Genomic DNA, 12,766 nt, shown 5'->3' with positions numbered 1-12,766 from the left:
CTTGCTCCAAAACCAGTCAGTCCCCACAAACGCCAGTATGAACCCCCTCTGAGGTCATCAGCTGGCCCTAACCCTGTGCAAACAGAGCTGTCTTTTTAAAACTGGTCTCCTGAGTCTTGGCAATAGTACAAAACAAAGATAATTTTGTCTCCAAAGTGCTAATTTAAAGCAGTAACGAAGATGTTTACAGCGTGCTACAGAAATAATTTGGGTAACTGAAGTTGAACTGGATCTCTGGACCAGTTTGTGCTGTTAGTCACTTTTGGAGTAAGGCACATGTCGGAGTGATGCAATGATCTCTGTGGTTAGCCAGATCGTCCGAGATGTCTGTGCACCAATTTTATCTTATCTTATCTTATTTTATGGGGCTTAGTGCTAACTTGCAGATATATGTACAATTTATTAATGCAGCTGATAATTTACGGTCAGCTCTGGCTCCAAAGGAAAAATGCTGACACTGAGATTTCAAAACGTGGAATCCACAGCCCAGTGGGTTACATCACCGAGGCTTTGACCATCTTTTATGTAGTCACCCAGATGATGAATTGAGCGCCTGCAAATCTACTTGTAGAGTCTATAATAAAGAGATGGAGCTGGAAATGAGCAGAACAGGTCCCCTTTAATAGGCACAAAGTTAAAAAACCTAACTCCTCGTAATTTTAACTAGACCTTGCAACAGTTTATCAAGCCAGCCAAGTAAAACACTCATGTTCCACATCAAACAGTCATTCCTGGGTTAAATTGTAAATTTGGCAGCTGTAAATCTCACAAATTCCTCCGATAGTTTAGTCTGCAGATCCTCGAGGGGGTGGGGGGCAGAGGTTTTCACTGATAGGAGTTTGGAGCTCAGTCAATTAGACATTTTTTTTATTGAACACGAGTTTATGCAGCTTTCCCAAATTTGGAGCAGGTCAGATGAGCACTTCATCCCTGGCTCGTATTTATACATCAGAAATTCTTGACATGCTTTACAAAAAGGTCTTGGATAAGGCATACAAATGACTTCATCAGATAAGTGCTGGAAAAGAGCATTTTTAAGTATAACACTTCATTTTTCCAAGCATTTTAAACTCTTTACAACAATCAGCAAATTGATACAAATCTAAGAAGAAGGAAAAAGTCCGTACGAAACAGTCCAAACGAGTCTTTTTTCCATCGGGTCGTGTTTCCATTATTTGGATTGTATTGGATGCATATTGCTCATCACTACCAACATCAACATTACACGCAAGTTTTAGTGAGTGGGCGTTTCAGAACATCACCTCCGTGAGTTTATCTTCATCTGTTTAGTCTTAAATAGTCTCTGGTATGCATTCTTGTAAGCCCACTTGAGTGTGAGGAGTAATGTGCGTTGCATAGCAGTGAGCCTGAAATACCAACTCCAGTTTTAGCTTTGAATATAATATTGAAAGGTCTTTGCTGTGTCTGCTACCTGCACCCGCACGACTCCACCACCATGTCCTCGTATTGCTTGTAGACGACGTTATTGGCCGAGTCGATGTAGAGGATGCTGATTGGGCTGAGCCGTGTCGGGACGCAGCAAGTGGGTGGCGTTGACTCCGGGTCCATGGAGTTAATCAGGGTCTGTATGATAGCGTGGTTGGTCGGCTCCAGGTGTGAGCGGATGGGGAAATCGCAGGCGCCATCGCAGTGATAGGCGTCGTACTCTAGTGGCGCGATGATCCAGTCGTCCCAGCCCATCTCCTTGAAGTTGACGTGGAGCCGTCTCCGGTGGCAGCGCAGCCTGGCCTTCACCGTCTGGTGCTGGGATATGGGCTGTGGCAGGGACTGCTGCGCGGGTTTTTTGGCTCCCCTCGCAGCAGGTGCCCGTCTCATCCGTCGCTGGGTGAACAGGTACTCGTAGACTGTTTTGTTGTCGTGGCCTGACCGCGCTTTGATCTCTTTGTAAAAAAGGTCACGCTTCTTGCTTTTCCCAAAAGCCAAAAAGAAGGCTTTTTCCTTGTTGGTCCTGCCGTGTCGAGCGAATCCCAGAGCGCGAAGGTCCATGGGGCGACCGCCTCCGTGCTCCAGCGCTTCCAGTTCAAAGCACAGCTCCTGGGAATGCTGGCCTTTCTGGGTTTTGATGCCCCTGAAGACCTTCCATACGTCAAACACTTCCCATGTGCTGCTGAACAGATCCTCTACGGTCTTCATCTGGACAAGAACGGCCTTTTGTTTGCCTGAAGCACAGGTGTACAGCCTTAGGAGCGGTGACGGGACTCCTCCTCCTTCTCCTCCTCTGTAGCCTATCAAGACTCTGCGAGGGTCAGGCAGGCGCTTCCTCAGGATGTGTAGCTCGGCCCCCAGGAGCCCGTCCCGTTCCAGGGAGCTGATGTTGAAATGATACCTCTGCCGTCGCAGCTGGGGCCCACGTTCATCTGTGATTAGAAACGGAAGCGCAGGTAAATATTCACAGACAGGCAAAAAGAAAAATAGTGTAACAAACTTTTAAGGAAGCTTAACACAACACAGCAACTAAGGACCGTTGAGTAAATGAATGAATCTGTAATGTGAGCCCCAGTGAGCCATCAGCTGATGCACTACAGTCCACCCTCCAGGTCATAAAATACTCCTGCATGTAAGCCATGAAATACACTGACATGTCCATATACTTCCATAACTGACTGTTTCTTTCTTTTTTAAGTAAATCTTACGAGGTCTCCCTACTTCAAATCTTCATTGAACCATTTTAATAATCCAGATACTGTCTGATCCCAGCTTTTGAAATATAAAGAAATATTGTACTTTCATTCAGTGCTGCTCCCCATCATGAACTATAGACTGTTATTCATGACCCTTTTTATCATCACAATCTTGGTATTTTCACACTGGCTGTGACGAGTGAGCTGTGGGTCCGACTGTGAAACCAAGTGATGCTGAAGACTCACTGGACAGGGATTTGTGATTGGCATGTATGTAGCCAAGCTGGAGCCTAACCTAGATAAACATCCTTTCTCTTAGAATGACTATAATGTAGAAAATAAGTGTGCTCTTCTGCATTGGATCTGCTTTTATTCTTTTATACTGTTTACATTTTCCCTGCAGGCAAAAATGGACCTAATAGTTTTTCTGGATCTTACATGTCTGTTTTATACAAACATTACTATTATTTATATTTTTATTACCCTTTAAAAAAAGGAAAGAACAGCATTCTTGACTTTATTTTGGGATTTTTTGATTTTTGAAAACATCATCTCAGACTAAAACACTGTAATAGCTGCCAAGAGTGAAAATGTGAAGTGAACTACAGTTCCTCAAATATCCATTGGTTCAAAGGTGTATCAATACCATCAAATGTTAAAATGTCCAACTTAACAACAAATATAAACATTTTTATATCCTGTTACAATTCAAATGGTTTTGGTCTCCATCCATCCTTCCATCCATTCTTTTCCGCTTATCCTTTTCAAGGTCGCGGGGGCGCTGGAGCCTATCCCAGCTGTCATAGGGCGAGAGGCGGGGTACAACCTGGACAGGTCGCCAGTCTGTCGCAGGGCTAACACGCAGGGACAGACAACCATTCGCACTCACATTCACACCTATGGGCAATTTAGATTGATCAATTAAGCTATCCCCACTAAGTGCATGTCTTTGGACTGTGGGAGGAAGCCGGAGTACCCGGGGAGAACCCACGCAAACACGGGGAGAACATGCAAACTCCACACAGAAAGTGGGTTTTGGTCTCATGTAGCTGATTATATGAAGACCGTATGAAGGTGAATCCATCCATCAGTATCTAAGAAGTGTTTCCAGGTCTCCACACCTGGTTGATTTTTTTGATGGCATTGATATTTTAATTTTTTATAATTCTGTGCTGATGACATTCAGCTGTTGTTTAACCCTCACCAGCTGTCCACCCTAGTACACTGTTACCAGGTTAGCGATTGGCTCTCTGGCAGATAACTTGTTTTAAATGCCAACAAGACTAAAGTCATGATTACGGATCCTCCTGAAGTACATCCTAAGTCAGTCAGGCTCTTGCTTCTTATTGTTCAATGTTTATGAAATCTTGGTGTAATATTTATTTTATTCTGGGATTCAACTTGCTCTCATTGTTTCCTCTGCTGACCTGGAAAAACATATTCATGCATTTGTGTCATCGTGTTTAGATTAATCCCCGTTTACCATCTTGGGCAAAGCATCTCTTTGCAATACAAAATGCTGCTGCCAGATTATCACCCCTATTTTGTACTCCTTATCTGGCTCCCAATAGATTTTAGGATTGGTTTTAACATTTTTGTATTAGCATTTAGCACTAAACAGCCAGGCTTCTATAGGTTCTTACAAAATACATCTTTGTTCACAGGCTCTCTGAAACACCCTAACCAATAAACTTTACATATTTAATGATGTTACTCAGACTGTATGGATGTAATGTACCAATACAGACACCTGTTAATTAGTGCTATAGATGCAGTTTGCTAACAAAGGGCTACCATTAGCTGGTAACTGAGCTCTCTAGCTTCTGGTCCAAATATGGTAACTCATTGCTTTAAACAAATATATCAATAAAAACATCGTCATAGCCAAAATGTAAATGTTGAAGGTTCAAACCACTAAACTGCTGCAGGCATTATGAAGGAAATCGACATAAATAATACAGATTCTCAAGAATGAGCATTTTCTTTCTTTTTCTTTCCACATACCCTGAGACTTGTGTTTAGAGTAACATTTTATGATTTACTTTATATAAATTCTCCCCAAATTAAAGTAATGTCCTCATTTGTAAGTGAAAAGCTTTAAGTCCCCATAACATATGTAAAACAAGTATACACACTCGTGCTATGTGCACAGCATCAGAAAGCATGAACTGAATGGTGTAGATGGTTTTCTGTTGTTGTCAGTGAGGGAAACTGTAAACTTCCCTACCCAATGAAACCCAGCACATACATGTGTTTGTGAGGACCCAGGTCGGTTGATATATTCCCATGATCCTTAGCCTAATTTATCCCCGATCAACCCTGAACCCTAAAACGAATTCTGAAGCTTCAAACAAACCTCTGAACTACTGTCCTCATGTTCCACACATGTCCTCACTTCAAAGGTCAGAGAAATCAGTCCGGTCCTCACAAAGTTAGCTGTGCATATGCACACAAACTGCTTACATGTTCTCACAGCACCCCCTCCTCCTGTCCAGGACTTTATCATGCATTGAAAAGTACATTAGAACCAGCCCGGGAGACCGCAACAGTCTGTAAACAGGCCTGTTATTATGGACCTGCAGCTATTCACAGCAGACAGACAGCAAACACACACACACTCCTCTTTGGACAGTCTGATTAAAGCTGAGAGGAATTTGGTTTCACAAACTCTCACGCACTTGTAAATCAGTGAGGATAAATAATGTTGGAGGGATGCAGAGCTCTCAGGTGTGGTCTTTATCACTTCAGAATGCTCAGAAAATCACATTCTTTCAGGAGCGGCTTGGAACAGATTATTGTGTATGTAAATGCAGAACACACAGGATTAAACGTTTGACTTCTAAACTCTGACTTCATCCCTCTACTAACAGCTTTCAGGTGGATGTCCAGTGGGGGCGGGGCTTTAAAATAGCTGACAGAAGGGCAGCGAGCAGCAGCAGAGCTCTCAGGTGAGTTGTCTGACTTTGGCACTTTGTCATCTAGTGAAAACTTATTTATATTACAGGGCTCACTGTGCCAAAACAAGACTATCCAAAATTTACAAGTAAGACCTAAGCAGCCTCCTGAAACCAAACATCTCTGCTTTGTTTCTGAAAGGAGCTTTTTCAAACTCATTTATTTATAACTCAGTAAAATTATAACTGACCAAAATTAAATAAGATGTAAATTTCTTTTTGTCACATGAGCAGATATATCAGGGGCATCAAACACGTGGTTTAGGGGCCAAAACTGGTTCCGCAAAGGGTCAGAGTTGGCCGACTGGATGGGTTTATTAAGCATGTAAAGTACAGTGTTGTTATTGGTTACTGTTCATGGAGCAGTTTTACTCAGGAGTCAAAATTACTGGACTGTTTTATTGAGTGCTGTTATTAAGGGCTTTTAGCCTTTATCTAAGCAGGTGAGTGGAGAGTGGACAGGAACGCAGGGACGGAGCGCAGGGGAAGATATGCAGCAAATAACCCGGGGTGGATTCAACTACTGCAATAGCCTTAAAGTATGTGGGTCACCTGCTCAAATAAAGCTCTAAAACACAGATATTTAGTTTAAAAAAAGACTCTAAAATTCAAATGTTTTGTGATCTGTAAATTAAAAACTCGACATTTCAGGCTGATCATCACTCATTAAATTATGAAAGTAATATAACTACTAATAAACCTACTTTTGCCCAGAGAATGGCGTGTCGCTCACTCGCACACATGGCTTCAGCTTTTTTAACATATTGGCACCGGCCCAGGTGAAGAGGATTTCCCACTCTGGGGGAAAATGTCCAAATCTCTCCTAATCCCAGGCTGGTCACCAGAGCTGAGACAGAGAGATGGACTATTTAACTATTTGCACCAACTAACCTAACCCCAGTAACTACACTTTGGGCAGTGGGAGGAAGCGGAGTGAACCCATAGAGACACAGTGACGACATGCAAACTCCACACAGCTGTGAGACAACACTGCTAACTACTGTTCCTGCATGCAGTGGTTATTTACTGCACTGCTGTACTATCAAATTGCCAAAAATTGGAAAACAAACATTTGATCCACAACCTCACACAGGTAAACAAATGAGTGGGTTAATAAGGGGAAAAATTACTTCAAAAAATGTAATGATCAAAATCACTGCCAGATCAACTTTTAGTCGACTAATCAGGGTTTTAGCTGCTCTGCTTCACACACACACACACACACACACACACACAGCATCATCGGGGGCCCAGAGCAAGACATTGCTCTGGGGCCCCTCAGGAGGTAGGTTCAGCCTTGCATGTGGCAGGAAGAAAGAAAGAAGGAGCGGCAGCAGTAACGGAGGAATAAAGGCAGAATAAAGGAAGAGAGTAAGAGTGAATGAAAGGATAGAAGGTAAATAACGATCAGTTCCTCGTCTCAGCATGTGGACGAAGTCAGCAACGACTCGCTGAACAAATAAAGGCCACATTAAAAGTACATTAAGTGGTGGAAATGTAAACCTTCAGCAGCAGCAGGAACATGAAACTGCGCTCATTTAAAGACGCTTCTAAAACTGTTTTACATCGTAAAGACAACATGACACGGGGGGCTGTGAGCACTGTTTATTTACCCTCACGAGGCCGTATATATCACTGAGAGCCGACCAGATGTTAGAAACACACGGCAGCACACACACACACACAGACTCACAACTGCAAAGGAATAAATATACATAAATATGTGCATATATGTGCACAGACATGTTCCAGACGTTAAAACTGCTGAAAGTTTGACATCAAACACTAATTATTCCTCTGCTACACTACCTGCTGTCACAAGACTAAATTAGTTATTGGTCTTTAGAAAAATGCTTATTAGAATGCATTTCTAATTTCATACATGTAAAGTCGCTCTCTTGATCCCCACTGTTTGGTTTTCTCCCACCAAACCTTAAAGTACCAGATATAGACAAACATAGCTGCCATCACAGCTGTAACCCCCTCCTGCCTGGTTACAGTAAAGCCCATAAGCCCCGCCCACTTTATATTTGCGGAGGTGACCTGAGCCAAACTGAAGCCAATCTGAGAGAGCCATTTCACTTCCTGTCGATCCCAAACTGGCTGAAACTCAAGTGTGCAGTGGAGGGTGCTCGTGAGAAAGTCCTCAATGAACAGGAGTGAAAGGAGCTAAATAATTATTTCCAGCTGTTTGTAGAAAAAAAGCCCAAGTTTTATTTTAGTTTTCACAAATCCAGCATCGATGATGTGTGCAGCCTAAATTAAATCTACACTCGTGTCCTTTAGGTTTTTTTATGCAGCACTTTAATACAACTGAAAACGAAACATATCTATTGGCTCAGCCGGTTCTGTCAAAAAAATCCCAGAAGAGCACCTCCATGAATCTGGAAGTCCAGAGAGTGGGATCTATTTAATTTTTTTAAAAAAAAGGTGTATGTGCAAAGATTAAAAGCTGTAATTTGTTTTGATGGAAGTAGTCGTGATACACCTGCAGGCCTCTGTTCATGCAAATCAAACACGTTCACATCTCTGTGTTTAAAAGTAGTTTAAAACAAAATGAAATGAAGGCATCATCTCTGTTTGTGCTAAAGCGATATCAACTTATGTCTAACTCAAGCCAAGCTGTCTTTCTCCTGTAATACAAGTTTGTACCACAAGGTGGTTAAATGAGTCAGTGTCAGCTTTTACATAAACATACATACATAAAGGAAGTCATAAAGGAAAATAGAATAGTGCTTCTGATTGGCTACAATTCTCAAAAAACGGATTAAACAGCAGGTGGGTGTGGCTTCTGTGATGGGAGGACCATATAAGGATATCTACTCTTACTGACATCACACATATCCAAATCTAGAAAAAAAAAATCTAAAACTGAGAGTTTAGAGCAGCCTTAGCTTTTGGATGACTGAAATCACTATTTAAAACATCACGTGACTGCTGGAAGAGGAGATATACTAATAGCAGAAAATTATGTCCACTCGAACTTCTCGGCTAATCACATCCTGTTAGCTCTGGATGGAGCTGTTTCTTTAAGCTAAGCTAACTGGCTGTCAGAAAGGGAATCTGACCCCCAGTTTGTTGAACGCTCCTTCCCATAGTACTCCACTCACTGCTGACCTTCTGATTTTAACGGGACAATCCTCAGCCTGTGCCCTCAGCACCACCCTCCTCTGGTGCCCCCCACACTGGCCTCCAGTCCCTTAAAGCAGCTCTCATTCTGTGGGACCTGAGGCTCCAGTGGCATCCTTTTTATACTCCCCCTTTTTTAATTGTTAATGAATTGTGGGTGTGAGGTCTGAACTTGCTGTGGGTTCTAAAGTGAGACTTTAAAAGCAGCTAACAGCCCCTATCCTCTGCTCATCCTCTGGCTCCTCAGATCTCCTCTAACCTTCTGCTCCAGCTGCTTTTTAATCCCCACAGAGTACCAGGGGCACAAATGCATCATCAAGTACCTGTCCTGCTGCCCCCACAGCGTGGACCCCCACCCACCCATCACAGCTCAGCTGGGTGTGTGTCTGCCACCATCCCTGCACTAACAGCGTGTCACTGTCACTCTGTTTCGTGGGACTGAAAAGTAACGTGGGAGCACTCCCCGGGACGCACAGAGGCTCGTGGGTGATGCGGTTACCTTGCCCTTTATCCACGAAGCTCGTGATGGTGTTGGCCAGGCCGGCCTCGTGCAACGTGCTGCCGTTGACGTCACCGCTGGAGAGAGACCAGTACAGCGCGAGCATGTAGTCGTGCGGCGTCACGAGCGGCTGTTTGTGGCTCGCGGCCCCCCGCTGCGCCGCCGGAGCCGGCGCGCTGCGGGCTCTCTGCGGGGACGAGGTGCGCACCGCCGCGGCCGCAACTTTTCCCAAACTTCTCCCCGATGAACCTCCACCTCCTCCACCCGCTCGTGCGTGTGCGTTAATGGCAGCGGGAGCGTGCGCCTTATCGTACGCATCCCCGCCGGGCAGTCGGGAGCGCACGGGCTCCGTGCGCCCTGAGCTGATCGTCCTGGACGCCTCTCCTCTGATTACCGGAGGACCTGCGCGGACACGCGCCGTGGGGCCGGGATGCAGGTGAACCAGAGTCCAGCAGCTGAGCAGCAGAGACAGACGCGTCACGGCTTTCATCCTAAAGCGCGTTCGCCTCCCGCCAGGCTGTCATCGTAGCGAAGTGCAGTGAGATCACAAGGAAGCTGAAGCGGCAAAGAACAGTAAATCCGAGTGGGTCATCCTCACGAGAAATGCACGAAAGCTGCTGCCCCCGCCTGAAACTCGGCACAGACACGTGCCAGGCGGTGAAAGCAGAGACTGTAACGGACGTCTACAAGCCGAAGAAACAAATCCCGCACAGCTTTATTGTCCCACGCGGCATGTGTGAGGAGCATAGTGCTGGAGAGATGTGCCCGGCACAGCAGAACGCAAAGCCCGGGCTGAGAGGCGCAGAAACACTCCGCGGAACTGTTCTGTTGGAAGTCTTGTAAGAAACTTCTTTAAATCCCCCTTTTTTTTTCTCTCAGAGGGAAGAATGGCGTAATGCCGCAGCCCTCCCTCCCTCTCTCTCTCTCTCTCCAGAGTTTGAACTCCGTCCAGTGAAAATATTTCACTCACACACCAACCTGCAGGTGCTCGAAAAACTCCTCCAGCGAACCTGAGCGCAGGAATTGGAAACGGAATTCCAGAAAACTGGTTTAATTACCGCGTGATGTCATGCTGCCCAAACTCATTTAACAGCGATATTTCTCCTCAAATCTTCCTCCCTCTTTTCCACCAATGACTCACTGAAGCTGCAACACGGAAAGGACCCCCCCCCCCCCACACACACACACACACACACACTCACACTCAGGAGGGTAAAGAAAAAGTTTACATCACTGAAACGAGCCAAAAAGCGCAGAAATGAAAATCTCCACTCATCGGATTGATCTGTGTTGTGTTTTTCAGCAGTACAGATTATGAGGCGCACTTTTGTGCTTTGTGTCTCTTTGTTCTCATTAACACATATTTATATCGCTCAGCAGCATCTCTGGATGATTCCATGCTTCACAGTTTCTATAAAGGTAAAAAAAATCCAAACTCCAATCTTCTAAACTGAAATAGGTGACATCATTGTTGGGACATCCACCTTTCATGTTTTCAGCACTGTGAGCTGCCATTCTGTCCCACTGCATACTCTGGTATAGATGCAAAACACGAAACACTTGCTTCTCATACGTAAACCTACTTTAAAAAGCCTTTATTCTCTCTTCCAGCAGCCACAGTACACCTGAGTGGACACCGCACTGTCACTACTGTCATCTGTCAGCATCTCACACTTGTTTAGAAGCCATCAAAGAAGAGTGAGACACGGGATGAAGAGCAATGACATCAAATTTATTTAAACGAACATGAACAAAAACCACGAGCACTGAGGCTGTGCGCTGGTGGAGTCATGTGGAAGAAGAGCTTCAGAAGTCTGGGACCAGGTGACTCCACGGTCTGCTCCATCCACCATCACCCCCTGCACTGTGGAAATAGACCACACAAACAAACTATACAAGCAAGCAAACCATCACAAAAACTTGTAACGGTGTCACCTATCCCAGCATGCCCTGCACCATCACAGCAACCAGCGGAAGGAGTTTACGGGTAGAGAAAAGAGACCACATGTCTGTCACCATGTCGTCAGCCGGCCTTCGTGACTGTAATTCATTTACTGTAATTATCATCTCCGTGTTTTGTTAGAAACTTTCCCCACCAGGAGGCAGCGTTTTCACAGACTGCTGGAATATCTTCAGACTTCTAACTCAAGTTCAGCTCATATCTTCTCACAACATGATATAAATGTTATTTATTCTCCTTCTTTTCATAGCAGACGGTAACTTTGGAAAGTTTAAAGCTATTATAAGTACAGAAATTTAAAACAAGTTCCTTTAACATAACAGATGTCCAGGCTGTGTGGCTGGAAAACCACTGATGGGACAGTGGATGGGATTAACCCGTGCCGAGGACGTTGCTGAGACACCACAATGTCCACTTCCACTGTGCCGAGCTTTGTGGCTGTCATGTTTACCAGAATGGGCCTTTTTGTCACTCCTGGGAATTTTGGCATACTGACTAGTGTGATCTTTCCTGGAATAATTAATAGCATACTGGTATTTGAACTCCCTGCTAATGTCAGAAATGCCTTTCTGTTGTGTCCCCTGGTGTGCAGCGCTGTAGCTTATATGTATATTAGTTTATTCTTGTTACTAGGGATGCACCGATCCCGATACTGGTATCGGGTATCGGTGCCGATACTGTAAAATGTGTGCGTACTCGTACTCGTAAAAGTCAACCGATACCATGAACCGATACTAATGTAGCCCGGATGGGAATTTGGTAGTAGATACTCATAATTCCCATGGACTTGAACGCCACATAAGGTGTTCACAGTTCACAGAAGAGAACGGCATGGAGAGATGCACGAGGTTAGCTGAACCAAAGTGAGAGACTCGGCTAGTTTTACTGAGGTTAACTTGCACAAAAGAGTGTGTGACTAGAAAGCTAACTGTGTGAGAGCTTCGCAACAGAGTGTGGGTGAAGTGACTTTTTGTTTCAACGGTCGCACCACCGTCCGTGGAAAACTGTGTTTTCAGCCATGACCGCTGAGGCTAAAGGCTAGCCCGGACTGCTTGGCTGCGCCACGGAGGCAGCTGCTATGGACTGTCGGAGAGCTGGACAGTGACTGGCTAACGCGCTGTAGCAGAGACAGCATCGGGTCCGCAGGGAGTGGATTTAGTGTGGGACTGGTGAACGGCGACCTACCGAGCAACGGAACTGTAAGTCAGACTTTTGTGCTCTTACTGGGGAGAAGAGGATTTTTCTCCATCGTCCGGCGTGAGCAGCAAACAGGCCTGCAACAAGTGTGAATGTGAGTGTGTGTGGGGCCCATGTGTGAATATTGTATGTTTAGTGGATTTATATACCGTGTTTTGGAGTGTATATTAGTGAGTCACTTACCAAAAGGTGATAACATAAGTTGGGTTGTTTAATATAATTTGAAAGGGAATTATTTCATTTATACAGTGTATTTCATTTGGTTAAGGAATTGGAATATCATTTGAGTTTAAAAAAGGGATGTGTTGTACAGTATTTGTCTCTGCCCTTACGTTCAGTAAACGTTTCGTTTGTGTTAAAGAGTTGTGTGGGGTCGTTTCTTTAC

At 44.6% G+C, this 12,766-nt stretch overlaps 1 protein-coding gene across 1 annotated transcript; it reads right to left on the bottom strand.

The window, feature by feature from the left end:
* Positions 1-600: 600 nt before the first annotated feature.
* gdf5 (growth differentiation factor 5) lies at positions 601-10,367 on the bottom strand. Its single transcript, XM_003456236.5, has 2 exons — positions 9,225-10,367; positions 601-2,378 (listed from the first exon to the last, which is right to left on the bottom strand). Exons 1-2 carry the CDS (start codon positions 9,712-9,714, stop codon positions 1,429-1,431), a joined length of 1,440 nt encoding a protein of 479 aa, XP_003456284.1. The 5' UTR covers positions 9,715-10,367; the 3' UTR covers positions 601-1,428.
* Positions 10,368-12,766: the final 2,399 nt, after the last annotated feature.

This window comes from Oreochromis niloticus, linkage group LG5 (assembly GCF_001858045.2).
Source record: "Oreochromis niloticus isolate F11D_XX linkage group LG5, O_niloticus_UMD_NMBU, whole genome shotgun sequence".
In the NCBI taxonomy this organism is placed as follows: Eukaryota; Metazoa; Chordata; class Actinopteri; order Cichliformes; family Cichlidae; genus Oreochromis; species Oreochromis niloticus.
This window is presented reverse-complemented; position numbering and strand designations above follow the sequence as displayed.

What these genes read in the sequence shown, in the direction of transcription:
- gdf5 (XM_003456236.5), bottom strand. Translation starts at nt 9,714, where the DNA reads ATGAAAGCCGTGACGCGTCTGTCTCTGCTGCTCAGCTGCTGGACTCTG. An exon ending in CTTCGTGGATAAAGGGCAAG is followed by an intron (nt 2,379 to 9,224) that starts GTAACCGCATCA and finishes TTCTAATCACAG; the next exon opens with ATGAACGTGGGCCCCAGCTG.